General features: G+C 36.9%; 1 protein-coding gene across 5 annotated transcripts in view; it reads left to right on the top strand.

The window, feature by feature from the left end:
- LOC138315129 (1-phosphatidylinositol 4,5-bisphosphate phosphodiesterase gamma-1-like) overlaps window positions 1-15,725 on the top strand; it is a 52,664-nt gene that overhangs the window by 26,244 nt on the left and 10,695 nt on the right. For 2 of the 5 annotated variants that reach the window (XM_069255899.1, XM_069255894.1), the window contains exons 17-29: window positions 1,027-1,146; window positions 1,843-1,860; window positions 3,078-3,247; window positions 3,766-3,966; window positions 4,932-5,054; window positions 5,414-5,591; window positions 9,542-9,610; window positions 12,131-12,234; window positions 12,532-12,677; window positions 14,057-14,205; window positions 14,610-14,707; window positions 14,970-15,065; window positions 15,420-15,590. In XM_069255899.1, coding sequence (XP_069112000.1) covers window positions 1,027-1,146; window positions 1,843-1,860; window positions 3,078-3,247; window positions 3,766-3,966; window positions 4,932-5,054; window positions 5,414-5,591; window positions 9,542-9,610; window positions 12,131-12,234; window positions 12,532-12,677; window positions 14,057-14,205; window positions 14,610-14,707; window positions 14,970-15,065; window positions 15,420-15,590 — 1,643 coding nt within the window. Of the gene's footprint in view, window positions 1-1,026; window positions 1,147-1,842; window positions 1,861-3,077; window positions 3,248-3,765; window positions 3,967-4,931; window positions 5,055-5,413; window positions 5,592-6,334; window positions 6,386-9,541; window positions 9,611-12,130; window positions 12,235-12,531; window positions 12,678-14,056; window positions 14,206-14,609; window positions 14,708-14,923; window positions 15,066-15,419; window positions 15,591-15,725 lie in introns of all 5 variants that reach the window. The other 3 variants (XM_069255895.1, XM_069255897.1, XM_069255896.1) reach the window with 3 other exon arrangements.

Here is a 15,725-nt window from a genome sequence, read left to right on the forward strand (position 1 = left end):
GGAAAGTTGAAAGCATTGAAAGCGAGGCTGCGTGTAAATGTAACCACGGACATAATCAGCCGGGAGGACGTATTAGGATTCCTATACTTTAAATTAATTTCTTCATTCGCAGACAGATTTTGGCGAGAGATTTTATTTTTCCATTTCATAAGAAATTATACTGGATACATTCACACCATTTTTACCGACTTTAGCCATCCTTGCCCGACTGTTCACTTTAAAGTTTGATTTATTTACTTTCATGTTTATTTTGGAGAAATGTTTTGGTAATAAAGTTGCTTCACAATGAATCAAACTACACAGTGATGCTATCATTTCCAAATATTATTCGACATGAGGACTTCAAAAATTAATAAAAAACATTTACAGGTCAGAAAATGGGCGATTTTCTCTGTCGGAAATACTCAAAATATTGCCGATTTTTTTATAACTTTTAGGAAAAAAAATATGCACAAACTACTTGAAACTTTGTAAACAAACTAATAAAGATTTGTATCATCGCTCCATTAATATATTTACTCTGAAAAACTCTGTTATTTCTGTTTTGTCCATGCCGGTTCACCGCCCGTTCACCGCTACTTTCACTTTCTATCGTTCCGAGTAGTGTGTTTGTTGTGGGATATTTGTACATTATTTGCCGTTGAAAAATGCACGAAAATAATCTATCAACTTTAAATGAAGTACATTAAAGGTTTATTGAAGTTTTGACAACAAGTTTCTAACAAAATATCCACACTTATGGCTATAAACAGTCGCTTACATGGGGCAAGGGGTAAAGGCGTCCAAAGGCGCTTACATATGGTAAAGGGTTAAACTAGTAGTAATGCCTTTCATGTTTGATGGATCTTGAATACAAATATTATCATGAAAATTCATAGAAGTTTTCAAGCAAAGATGAATACTGATAAGAATATAATTCTTGAATGATGATAACTTATTCTTCCGATGTAGAATACATTTCACACATTAGTTTTTGTTTTCAGTACTTTCAGTACTTTGATTGAAAATTGTTATTTGAATGGACAGGTCTGGCATCCTCACTTTTTTGTGTTGACGAGTACCAAGTTGCACTACACAGGAGAAACAGATCAGAACCAACAGGAAGAGGATGATGCGGAGGAGGATAACGGATCTGTCACTAGTGAGGTAGGCTAGCACGAAATAAGGTAGTTAAAGATGACCAAGGGTCAAGGTCACTGGATCTGTCACCAGTGAGGTAGGCTAGCACGAAATAAGGTAGTTAAAGATGACCAAGGGTCAAGGTCACTGGATCTGTCACCATTGAGGTAGGTTAGCACGAAATAAGGTAGTTAAAAGGACCAAGGGTCAAGGTCCACTAAAGCATTGCTAGGGAATGGAGGGGTCTCTAAGAGGCATGATTGTTTATTATTCAACTAGCCTCGATTGATTTTTGCGCCTCTTGTTTAAGATAGAAGTATTGATTATGACATCATAACTACCTGTGGAATCACAATAGTGTTATTATACAGAAGTCGTACGATATTTACGACATGGCTGAATGGGCCAGTTATGTGACATATTGTGTTAAGATATTGCTCCTATTACAATAAAATGCTTCATTGGTAAGTCAATGTTATGAAGCCAGCGATAATACAACAGAATCATTTCTCTGATAAGTTTCATATTGACCATTAAGGTTAATAAGGACTTTTGATGTGGTTAATTAGAATGTCTTTAATTTATGTATAGAGATTTGGCCTCTGTCAATATTTGATTCTTTCATATTGTTACAACTACATTCAATGGATTATCATCATGGTATGATTATGTTTATAAAAATATCAAAATAATTCTTATTTTCCATTTCTCCCAAATCTATAGAAACCTAAAGGCTCACAGGTACTTGGGACGGGAGACTTAATACATGTTTTATTTTGTGGGTTTCATTAAATTTAATACCGTACAATAAAGTGTTCAAGATTTTCTAAAATGTGTTTAATCCACCATGAGTGTGTTTGTATGCGTGTTGTTTGTGAGTTAATACACTAACCCTTGCACAGATAATCTTCGTTAACCTTAGATTGTACCCTTAGAGATAGTAAGTTTTACACTGCAATAACTACAGTACAATAACTGTTCCACATGCATACGGGATACCTCCTTATGAGAAGAAGTGAAATCCCTGTCATATCTTTTTATTCTAATTTGGTATGTTGGGTATATCATCTATAGGAAAATTGGCTATAACATTAAAAAATTGATGGTCCATTTATAGTCCACTCAACATCATTATATGGTAATTCCTCTGTATAAATAAATGACAGATAAAATGGGTGGGCTTTTGTTCTACTGAATGACTGAGACTTGACAGTATAAATGGGTGGGGTGAGGTGTTACTGAATGGGATTATAAATGGGCAGGTATTCATGTAATGGTACTGTCATTTTATGGTTGAATAGATAGAAAGATGGTCTTATATGGATATATATGTACAGTATATGTGCATACAGAATATGCTTACATGTAATTTGGCACAGTGATTTTGTTTGATCCACCCACACTCAACAAAATAAAATAAAATATACAAATCCCATTGTATCACGGTAAAAATTAATCAAACATCATGTATCATCAGCCGTTTATTTTTAGACTTCAGCGGAATAGTTACATGGTTGAGAGTTTGATTTGGTACATGATATAAAAAGTAAAGACCTGATAAGATTCCATTTTAACTCCATTTAACATTCTCAGAAAATAGATTTAATTTCCATTTCAGGGATTTATTTTGAATGTTATATAAGATTTTGTAGTAAATTCTATAAAAGAATATTCTTTCATTGTTTACTACTCAGTTAATGTGCTCTCTTTAGCATGTATCCAAATTTAAAACACATAATTGTGTAATAAAATGTTTTCTTACAAAATAAAGATATCCATCTCACAAGCTAATGGCATCATAGGTAATTAGTACCTGATCACCAGTAATAGATCTGGTGTATAGATGTTAACATTTTAATGCATGGCTGCATGATAAATATAGTAAATAGTATTCACACATTGACTCACTTTAATTATACCTCCATCACCATGGTAATATGATCATGTGACTGTTTTAGGACCGCCCTCAGGATGAACTCCACTTCAGTGAACGTTGGTTCCATGGCAAGTTAGAGGGAGGGAGAAACAAAGCTGTGGAACTTCTCCGAGAGTATGCCTCCCTGGGGGATGGAGCTTTTCTTGTCCGAGAGAGTGAGACATTTGTCGGCGACTTCTCTTTGTCATTTTGGTATGTTTTCTATACTTCTTTGTTTCCTTGAAACACAAGTGATTTTATTACCAAAACCCATATCAGAAGTATTGCCTGAATGCATTTATCCCCTGAATACTGTATTCTACTGTAAGTATGACCCATAAAATGTTACAGAGCTCTCTTCAACACTACATAAACATAAACATTGTTTATTCCTGGTTTGTTCAATTTGTCAATCATATCCAATGCATCTGTGATTGTTGTTTAAATGATTACTTTCGATTTGACTATCAATGACAGGATATAAACTGAAGTGATCATAATTATCTGGTACATACATATATGTAAACGAAAAAAAAAATCATAACAAAGGCTAAGCATTTCTAAACATGTAATTATCACAAATTTGGATTAAATAGTGAAATGGCTAGTAAAGGTGATAGAAGGCATGTAACACAATGCCAGAGTTTCTATCAAAACCATGAAATAAATTTCCTGTATATAGAATTGCTCCTGTGTATTTTGTGGTAATTTTACTGTTCTTCTTTTTACAGGTGGCAAGGAACCACACAGCACTGTCGGATCAAGTCCAAACAGGAAATGGGTACCACAAAGTATTTCCTGATTGAGACGACCCTGTTTGATAGTCTTTATGAACTAATTACATTCTACAGAACAAACCCACTACGCAGTCAGAACTTCTCCATCATATTGTCTGAGCCCATACCTCAACTCGTCAGTCATGAAGGCAAAGAGTAAGTCAGTGAGGGCAAAAACTAATGTACAGAGGGCAAAGAGTGATGTAAAGAGGGCAAAGAGTAAGTCAGTGAGGGCAAAAACTAATGTACAGAGGGCAAAGAGTGATGTAAAGAGGGCAAAGAGTAAGTCAGTGAGGGCAAAAACTAATGTACAGAGGGCAAAGAGTGATGTAAAGAGGGCAAAGAGTAAGTCAGTGAGGGCAAAAACTAATGTACAGAGGGCAAAGAGTGATGTAAAGAGGGCAAAGAGTAAGTCAGTGAGGGCAAAAACTAATGTACAGAGGGCAAAGAGTGATGTAAAGAGGGCAAAGAGTAAGTCAGTGAGAGCAAAAACTAATGTACAGAGGGCAAAGAGTGATGTAAAGAGGGCAAAGAGTAAGTCAGTGAGGGCAAAAACTAATGTACAGAGGGCAAAGAGTGATGTAAAGAGGGCAAAGAGTAAGTCAGTGAAGGCAAAAACTAATGTACAGAGGGCAAAGAGTAAGTCAGTGAGGGCAAAAACTAATGTACAGAGGGCAAAGAGTGATGTTAAGAGGGCAAAGAGTAACATATAGAGGGCAAAGAGTTTGTTAATAAGGGCCAAAAGTAAGTCAGCAAGGGCATAGAGTAATGTATAGAAGGCAAAGAGTTTGTTAATAAAGGCTAAAAGTAAGTTAATATGGGCAAGAGTGGGATAGCGTGACAAACAAGGGGAAAGAGTTTGGTTATGAAGGCCAAACTAAGTTAGTGAGGGAAAAGAATAAGGTATTATAGAGGGCAAAGAGCAAGTTATGGAAGAGTATATATGTAAGAATGACATTTCACTAGTAAGGACAAGAATTAGTGAAACAAAACCAAACTCAGTCATCTTACTCTTCATTATATATATTGTGTACCAAAACTAGCTCACTACGACTTCTATTGTGACCTATTAAACTATTAAACAACATTAATATAACCTGTAATATGTGATTTGCTCGCAGTTGGTTCCATGCTAACTTAGACAGGAGCCAGGCTGAGGATATGCTGAAGAAGATTGGGAGAGATGGGGCCTTCCTAGTCCGACGAAGTGTCAAAAACCAGGACTCTTATGCCATATCATTGAGGTATATAAACACAGTTGTTCTCTTTAAACAGTTGTGGGGCGACTGCCAGGTACTGACCGCTGGTCAGTGGTTTTCCTCCATCAACATACCTGGCACATCTTTTTATTAGATGACCCTGGCTGTTCATAAGATGTAAAACTAAACTAACCAAATCAAATTTTTTATACTTATGAAGGGGAGGAATACAGTGTTAGCCATGTCCATGATGTCATATCACGTCCAATGTTTAGTTCTTTATCTCTTAGTAATTTCCATGCAAAGTATTGGGTAGATTGCCACTCTGATCTTTGGAATATTAGAATTCAAAGATATGGGAATCTCTGCTTATGTATACTGAAAGATTTAAAAACCTGTTTCAGAGCGGATGGAAAGATCAAGCACTGTCGTATCCAGCATGAAGAGCGACTGTTTGTGATTGGATCGGCTGAGTTTGAGAGTTTGGTAGACCTTGTCGAGTACTATGAGAAGAACCCCTTGTATAACAAAGTGCGCCTCAAGTACGCCGTCAGTCAGCGACTTGTTGAAGAGAGGGGAGCGGTAAGAAATACTTTATTCACTACAATAACTATCTCTCCATGATGAAAAAGTCAATCTCCAGCTTCAACAAATCAGATACTGTTTGACTGTCAGTTCTTAGAAATGGTACAGCTAAAAATTCTGCATGAAATGTTATATAATATTTCTCTCAATTAACGTCTATACCAATAAAAGCACTTCCCCTTTTTCTTATGAATTCGGATGTGTTAAAAAATTCAGAAAACTCATCCATGCTAGTTCTAATTCCACAAATTCAAATTTTTATTGACATAACATGAGAAAGCTGTATGTTTTCATGTTAGCTGGAAATAATATGGTCACTTGAAATAACAGGAAGCACGGTCAACCAACTTTCTTTGTTTTATGAGGTATGTTTGTGAATTTTGTAACCATGGAAATTTCTGCAAACGTTTATCTCCTTGATATGATGTATCTACCAGTAGTAACAGTGAAGGCTATATTAATTCAATAATCTGATATCAGTGGAAATGGATCTTCATGAACCTGATTTGAAACAAAAATCTTGAAAATTAATAGCCACAGAAGACAGTTGGTTTACATCATGTCCGGTGGTAAGTGCTTCCTTTATTTCTGTAATGCCCTGGTTATTTATTGTGTCGACTATTGTACTCCGTTTCACAGATTCACAGCGTTATTTTAAAGTTTTATGTGGCCAACTCGAGATGGAGGAAGAAAGGTTTGACTGTAATTGTACATATTTAATATGGTGTAAACATTTCCAGGAAGCAGCTGAGCCTGGGGCTGATTATATCTATCCTAACGAGTTCCACAAGGTAACATAGTGCACGCCATCAACACACTGGGCACTGAATGTGTCCAGTTTATAGATGTTGTATGGAATACAGAGGTGTTGCTGGACAACTATATCATTATCACTCATTCATATATAAAACAGAATGACCTGTTTACTGGTACATGCATGTATAAACCGTGTGATATTACACTTCCAAAGTAAATGTTCACTTTATCACTGTATTAGCTGTTGACAGAAGACTTCCATTGCAGCACCTGTATGTTGTGACCAACAATCTAAGCAATTTCCTGTGAGGAGAGGGAAATTCTGAACTGCAGGAAAAGTGCCTTACTTCACAGTTTACTTAATCATACTGTTTAAAATACAACAGCATAATCTAGTGATCTAAATGAACAATCATGGATTTCATAATGAAACTTTCAACTGAAGAATTTCGTTCAGGAATTTTCACAGAATGATTGATGTCTTCCAAGTAAAATGAAATCTGGCTCCAATCAGATATAATGTATAACTTCCATAAGGGTTATTTTGTTGTCCAGCATACCTTGTGATCCTGGCAAAGCTGGTATTCGTTTGTTGTAGCATATCATTGTGTATGAATGAAGTTTTTTTTTTCCAGGATGCCTTGCACTGCCATGATGATCTTGTTTGTATTGTGTACAATGTGTTATAGGCTAGCTAACTGTTGGTTTCATTTGCCCGAATTTCTGTTGATAATGATTTCTAGTGAATTGTCAATTTTATAGCATCTTTCACATGGTTAGGGACCTAGATGACAGTCATGTACACAAATGCTTGCTGCAAACTTTTGTCATCGTAATTCACATGTTGGTAATCTGAAGCTTTTAAAAATATATGTGTATAGTTCTCTATTTTAAAGAATTTTATTTTGATACTTATTGTACAAAATACATTTTCTTTCTTTTATAAAAAAACAAATAGTGTCTTTTTTCCACTAGCACAAAAGTATTGAATTTTGTACAGAATTTCATTTTACCATTTTACTTGTAGAATTTTGTTAAAATTTCATTGCTCCATTTTACTACAGTGTTATCATATACAACTAACTGAACTTTGAATAAATTCATAGACTGGTGATATTGAATTACCCTACCCTGAATATATATTTACAGCCGTGCTACCCCAACTGAGAACGACATGTTTATATAAACCCCTACCTCTCTACCGCTGACTTGTATCGATGTATTGAATGAGTGTACTGTAGCAGTGTTATTTATAGACTCGAGTACTGTCACCAAATCCATAGGTAAATTGGTACTGGATGCTACGCTCCGGCCTCTCATCCAGCATAATGAAACTGAATGGCTAGTTAGCTTAACCGATCTATATATCATCAACAATCATGAATGCGCCTGTATCTACTTAAAAAACAAAACAAATATTCTTCAAATTGCATCAACATTCACTTGACTAGTATGTCTTTACTTCATATATTTTAACAGATCTTCATATTTCTAGTAAAATTGCATATGAAACTCCTTATAGATCTAATAATGCTCATTACGTAGGGAACTGCCATGTGTCTCGGCTGCAGGCCATGTGCAAAAAGCCAAAACACACGTGGGTTTTATAAGATGGGTTCTAAACTGTCCTATATTTAGGATTTTCAATAAGTGGTTTGTAATATTATTACAGCAAAACTGAAAAGCTACAAGGTTAGTGGCATTTTTAACCGTACTGTTGTTTATAATAAGCCATCAGCTTGGATCTGATTACCTACAAAATGTAGTCGAGTTCACTCACAATGTGATTATTGCAAGCCAACGTATCTGCTATCCGATTGTTCTTTAAAGTTTGTTAATGATCTCAAACACACTAATAACTTAATATTGTGGCAATTTTAAGTAACTAGATTATAATATTTTCAAGTAATTCTGATAACTATTCATTTGTAATATCTCCAGACATTGACATGTGTACGCACAGAGTACGGCGCACTGCCGATGTTTTTGACATGTTCTGCAAGATATTTCCCTGTTTCAGAACTTTACGGTGGCCAATAAAAGAAAACAAACACAATGCAATTATATTATGTTATTTCTACTAAATACAACACTTCTTTGTGCAAGCATTTATTGTGAATGTTTTTGCAATGAAAATACTACCTTTCTAATATTGGATTTGTGGTTCCCCGGAATCCCCCCCGCTAATTAGCCAGAGCGCCCGCGATTTACCTGTTGATTGGCGACAGTACTCGAGTCTATAAATAACACGGCTACAGTACACTCATTCAATACATCGATACAAGTCAGTGGTAGAGTGGTAGGGGTTTATATACACGCGTCGTTCTCAGTTGGGGTAGCACGGCTGTAAACTCTTTTAATCACACTTCATTATGAAATTATAGGGGTAATGGGCGATGCCTGTTTTACTAAACCAATTCACACATTTAAAAAAAAGATTTTAGTTTAATTTTCCAGTTGCAAATCATGACATGGTAAAAAGACGAACTCTTTGAGAGTTTATAGTTGTTATCGCCAAATGTTCCTTGCATATTTGTATGATATATAACTATTACCCAGTAAGTTCAGTTGGTCACTTAATGTAGCTTCACATCAGTACTTCTGTATGAAATCTTGCATTTTAGACAAAGTGATTTGCATTGTACAGCATGTATGTAGCTTGTCTGATGTAAACCAACTTCCTTAGACACATGTGAAACTGTCACAAGATTCAACTTCAAACGACCAAAGTTACCTATCTATGATAATGAGAAATTAGGTTATGTCATAAAAAAGACTTTTAAAAGTTGATATATGATAATATTAAAGAAAGTTGGTTTACAGCTCACTCTGTAAAATTTGTTTAGCATTGTTAGCTTACATTTGAGATATAAACAACAGTTGTATACCAGTTATTGTCATCATCATTATCACATTGATATCTTCAGTCAATGATTGATTCCCCAAGAAAAATAACATGGCCAAGAGGTGGAATGTGGCCTTTTCTGGCTTTAATGTGAAAAGCATGAGTGCTATTTGATGATGTCGGGCAAATGTTTCAAACACATAGCTAAGCTATATATAACATTTATTATGATCACAAGAGTGTCACACGACATGATGGTTAGTCACATGACTCGTCATATTTTGAAGAGCAACAATGTATGTGTGTATGTTCTAACTGCATCTTTTTGCATGCTGGTGCATTTTAGGTAGCGGAAATGGATGAGAATCGTGGAGCAGAGGGGATATATCACCAACCAAATGAATTTATAACCAAGGTAATGTCTGTTATCTCTCTTTCTGGGGACTTCTTCAGTTCCAAGGTAATGTCTGTTATCTCTCTCTCTTTCTGGGGACTTCTTCAGTTCCAAGGTAATGTCTGTTATCTCTCTCTCTTTCTGGGGACTTCTTCAGTTCCAAGGTAATGTCTGTTATCTCTCTCTCTTTCTGGGGACTTCTTCAGTTCCAAGGTAATGTCTGTTATCTCTCTCTCTCTTTCTGGGGACTTCTTCAGTTCCAAGGTAATGTCTGTTATCTCTCTCTCTTTCTGGGGACTTCTTCAGTTCCAAGGTAATGTCTGTTATCTCTCTCTCTTTCTGGGGACTTCTTCAGTTCCAAGGTAATGTCTGTTATCTCTCTCTCTTTCTGGGGACTTCTTCAGTTCCAAGGTAATGTCTGTTATCTCTCTCTCTTTTGGGGACTTCTTCGGTTCCAAGGTAATGTCTGTTATCTCTCTCTTCTGGGGACTTCTTCAGTTCCAAGGTAATGTCTGTTATCTCTCTCTCTTTCTGGGGACTTCTTCGGTTCCAAGGTAATGTCTGTTATCTCTCTCTCTCTTTCTGGGGACTTCTTCAGTTCCAAGGTAATGTCTGTTATCTCTCTTTCTGGGGACTTCTTCAGTTCCAAGGTAATGTCTGTTATCTCTCTCTCTTTCTGGGGACTTCTTCAGTTCCAAGGTAATGTCTGTTATCTCTCTTTCTGGGGACTTCTTCAGTTCCAAGGTAATGTCTGTTAACTCTCTCTCTTGGGACTTTTCTGTTCCAAGGTAATGTCTGTTACTCTCTCTCTTTCTGGGGACTTCTTCAGTTCCAAGGTAATGTCTGTTATCTCTCTCTCTGGGAACTTCTTCAGTTCCAAGGTAATGTCTGTTAACTCTCTTTCTGGGGACTTCGTCAGTTGCAAGGTAATGTCTGTTAACTCTCTCTCTTGGGACTCTTCAGCCCCAAGGTAAAATCTGTAACTCTCTCTGGGGATTTCTTCAGCCCCAGGTAATGTCTGTTATCTCTCTCTGGGGATTTCTTCAGCCCCAAGGTAATGTCTGTAACTCTCTCAAGAGACTTCTTCAGCCCCCAGGTAATGTCTGTAACTCTCTGGGGACTTCTTCAGCCCCCAGGTAATGTCTGTAACTCTCTTTGGGGATTTCTTCAGCCCCAGGTAATGTCTGTAACTCCCTGTCTCTTGAAATTTATTCACCCCATGTTATACTTTTGTGTGGGTTTTCCACTTAAGTGGAGATTTCATGCAAAATATTCTTTCATTGACTCAAGACGTTTGGCAAAGAGTTTACACATTTCCTCTAGATTTTGATTAATTTATACAAGATATGACATTCTGAATAGTACTGGTAGTTTTTCAATGTTAAATAGGAAGTTAACAGACTTGGCAAGAAATATCAGAATGGCAATTTGACAGTGTACACATAACCAGCCGTAGCTGGTCAGGCCGATCTAGCTTGAAAGGTGTCAGTTACAATATGGAGGGGTTATCATATTTGGTGTCTTTGTTATGTGTAGTTTCCAACTAAAAGTGATTAACTTCAAATGATTACATAAAATGCGCATTGCATGACTGATAACTGCATTGTTCAGCAAAAAGAAGGCATGGTTATAACTGTTAAATGTTCTTTGTTTGTATTGTGATATACATTGTTTACTTTTAAAATAACAAAGCCATGATATAGTTTATAATAGCTAATCCAGTGAAGTATAGAACATTGTAATGCTACATTGATTTGGTCAATGTAATGAACAGAGTTAGATTCATCTTGTTATCAGACATGAAGAGGAAAAAGTGAGAAGGCATAGAAAACTCTTTATTGTTTAAATCTGTAACTTTCCTTTTAGAAGTACATGTAACGTGACCAGAGTGTAGCCTAGATATCAAACCGACAGCATGCTGGGTTAATGGTTTATCAGCAGCAAGTTTTCTCAAATGAATGACCTTTATTCAAATATTTCAGTCAAATACACTATTTTTATCCCCCGATTTCACCAAAACGGGGGATATTAATTTGGGTCTGTCCCTCTGTCTGTCCCACTTGTTTTTTTCCGTGCAATAACTGCTACAAATCTTAAGCGAATTTTTGTAACTTGGTCACATGGTTAACTGTTTAAACTCTTTGATTAACAAATAACAGCATTTTCAGCTGTTTTCGTTTAATTACCCTTGAAATTTTACCAGATTTTCCGAAAGTTGGTAACATGGTTAAATGTCTCAGGGTCTTGGCCAAGTTCGATTGGCACTTTCATTGGACCCAATTTGGTGGAGCTATGGGCCATTGATTAACGACAGCGGGGGATCTAAATTCCACAAATTTGCTTGTTGTAATAATCTTTAGATAAGTACATAGATTTAATATTTGGCTAGTCTCCAGACGTTATCAAACTTTGTAACAACCGTAAACCAACATCTCTGTAGCGATGGAATTCAACTTTCACATAAAACAAATATTCTTTGTAGATCTATAATCTACCGTTTCAGTCAAAATAATTTACTTAAGTGTTTTGTTTATCTTTTAGGTGAAGGTCAAAGCTCTTTATGACTATCCAGCAAACCGTACTGATGAACTCTCATTCCTTAAGGGAGCCATCATCACGAACGTCAACAAGTCGGACAATGGATGGTCAGTACACTCAGTCTGGTCTGTGTAGCATTGCCCAAAGTGATGATATTTTACTTTGGAACAGGCATCAATTTCAGAAATGTTCAATGTTCAAAACAAGGAAATGAATTGGAATGTCATTAGGATTTTATCAATATTTAATGATTGAACCTTTCTGCTGTTGACCATTGGTTGGCACACATAGTTTAAACTGCATTATCTTAATGCAACACTTGGTAGCTATATGAACTCATAACTAAATTTGGTTGCTCTGCCAATTGTCGGTCATATTACTGTTATTCTTTGTTCTGCCACCAGGTGGCGTGGTGATTATGGTGACAAGAAACAAGCTTGGTTCCCTGACTACATGGTCGAAGAAATTGAGACACAGGACGAATCGGCAGATACAACTCCCTTGGGGGCCATGCAGAAAGGCTGTATAGATGTCCAGGGCTGTAAGATAGGTAAAGTTAATGTTTATCATTCCTGGGGGTAGGGGAGGGAGGCTGTAAGATAGGTAAAGTCTATATTTATAATTCCTGGGGGCAGGGGAGGGAGGCTGTAAGATAGGTAAAGTCTATATTTATCATTCCTGGGGGTACAAGGGGAGGGAGGCTGTAAGATAGGTAAAGTCTATATTTATCATTCCTGGGGGCATGGGAGGCAGGCTGTAAGATAGGTAAAGTCTATATTTATAATTCCTGGGGGCAGGGGAGGGAGGCTGTAAGATAGGTAAAGTCTATATTTATCATTCCTGGGGGCATGGGAGGCAGGCTGTAAGATAGGTAAAGTCTAAATCATTCCTGGGGGCATGGGAGGCAGGCTGTAAGATAGGTAAAGTCTATATTTATAATTCCTGGGGGCAGGGGAGGGAGGCTGTAAGATAGGTAAAGTCTATATTTATCATTCCTGGGGGCAGGGGAGGGAGGCTGTAAGATAGGTAAAGTCTATATTTATCATTCCTGGGGGCATGGGAGGCAGGCTGTAAGATAGGTAAAGTCTAAATCATTCCTGGGGGCATGGGAGGCAGGCTGTAAGATAGGTAAAGTCTATATTTATAATTCCTGGGGGCAGGGGAGGGAGGCTGTAAGATAGGTAAAGTCTATATTTATCATTCCTGGGGGTACAAGGGGAGGGAGGCTGTAAGATAGGTAAAGTCTATATTTATAATTCCTGGGGGCAGGGGAGGGAGGCTGTAAGATAGGTAAAGTCTATATTTATCATTCCTGGGGGTACAAGGGGAGGGAGGCTGTAAGATAGGTAAAGTCTATATTTATCATTCCTGGGGGCATGGGAGGCAGGCTGTAAGATAGGTAAAGTCTATATTTATAATTCCTGGGGGCAGGGGAGGGAGGCTGTAAGATAGGTAAAGTCTATATTTATCATTCCTGGGGGCATGGGAGGCAGGCTGTAAGATAGGTAAAGTCTAAATCATTCCTGGGGGCATGGGAGGCAGGCTGTAAGATAGGTAAAGTCTATATTTATAATTCCTGGGGGCAGGGGAGGGAGGCTGTAAGATAGGTAAAGTCTATATTTATCATTCCTGGGGGTACAAGGGGAGGGAGGCTGTAAGATAGGTAAAGTCTATATTTATCATTCCTGGGGGCATGGGAGGCAGGCTGTAAGATAGGTAAAGTCTAAATTCATCATTCCTGGTGGCAGGGAACAATTTCATTTTTTGGGAATGGACCTATTTGTTGCCTTAAATTTAGCTCATTCAGCCCAAAGACACATTTAGGTTCTTCTGAATCAAAGACTAGACCAGTTCATTACGAAATTTCAGGGATGAATGAGTTAAAGAAGGTACAATAGCTAACTTAAACAAGACCCTTATTTATTGTAGAAATTGTGAGTCGACCAGACCGTCCATATGTGTTGCGTATCTTCACGCGTACACAGAATGTGCCTATAGAGGTGGCTGCTGACAGTGAGGCTGAGATGAGGGAATGGAACATCAGCATCAACATGTGCACCAACAATCTAGATGGAACGGTAACACTTAGTTCATGTTTTGGTTATATGCCTGCCATTGTCTTAGTCTGCCGATATCAGGGCTATTATAGGGATAAATACAAGTATAAATAAAAAGATTTCTTGTTTAATGTAGTCTATAATTGGACTTCTGCAGATTTAAAAATTGAATAATTGTAAGATGTGACTTCATGAGAACAGATACTACCCCTTCCAATGACATACGTGTGAGCTCAGAAAATTCTAGATACTTTGTGATACATGGAGGTATTTATATCTTATAGACATTTACAGTTTATATCCCATGTGTGTGAGACATACAAGGTTACGTCAAATCTATAAATCCACCACAATAAGTAATTATGTGTAACTTAAATCTAATGTATTTTCACATATTTCCATGTTTGCTAATATTCTGATTATAGAAACAAGAGGACAAACGACTAGAGCGAAAGAAGTGTCTGGCTCGTGACCTCTCTGACCTCATTATCTACACTATAGCTGTGCCATTTGATACACAAAGTAAGTGTTGTAGCAGTTTATATTGTCATTGATACCAAAATTATGATAGACAAATTTAACAGTGAGGAATCTTCTTGTAATACTACCTCATTTAAATAAAATAGTGAGTTGTCTAAAAACAAGAAACTTTCAGTAAAATCAGTTAATTTGGTTTATACAAAGAAGAGTTAATCAGAATTTAAAAACGTGTATTGTATGATGCTTACTATTTTCACAGGAGTAATGAACAATCCAAATTGCTGCGAGATGTCGTCATTCTCTGAAGTAATGAACAATCCAAATTGCTGCGAGATGTCGTCATTCTCTGAAGTGATCATGAAGAAATTCTTCTCTCAATCTCAGGCAAATTTCTTTGTCAAATATCCTTTGTACAACCCTTACTTTAAGGGAGGTTAAGTTTGTTGAGTTGTCCCTCTAGCTGAGGGGAGATGGACACATTTCATCCATATGGCATCTCATAGCAGACATATGCTCCAGCTGTCTTAGATAACTCATTTCATGAAGTAAAGACATAGAGTGTTATCCATATCTGTCCTGTTTGATCCTGTTCTGTCATTCTTTGATGTATGGAGTATGCTGGAGGCAATGGTAATTTTACAAACATTTCTAGTTTTAAGCATAAAAAACATGTTTTTGTTTTTATAAACCATTAGTATTTTATGCTAAAAAGCAAAATACTTACTTGTTTGGAGTTTATCCTTAACCAGTAGTACATATAATCGGAACCAACTAAGTCGAGTGTACCCTAAGGGGTCACGACTGGATTCCTCTAACTATGACCCCATGCCTTGTTGGAATGTGGGCACACAGATGGTGGCGCTCAACTACCAGACACCAGACAGGTCTATACAGCTCAACCAGGGCCGCTTTATGAGAAATGGAAAGTAAGGCATTCTTAAGGTTTCTTCTATAGCTATAAATCACCTTTTAGAATCTATATGTACTCTTCAGTCTTTACTTGAAGGCAACCAAAACAGAAATAATCAAACAAAAGTATAAGTGTTATTATGTATAATGAA

This window comes from Argopecten irradians, chromosome 2, assembly GCF_041381155.1.
Source record: "Argopecten irradians isolate NY chromosome 2, Ai_NY, whole genome shotgun sequence".
In the NCBI taxonomy this organism is placed as follows: Eukaryota; Metazoa; Mollusca; class Bivalvia; order Pectinida; family Pectinidae; genus Argopecten; species Argopecten irradians.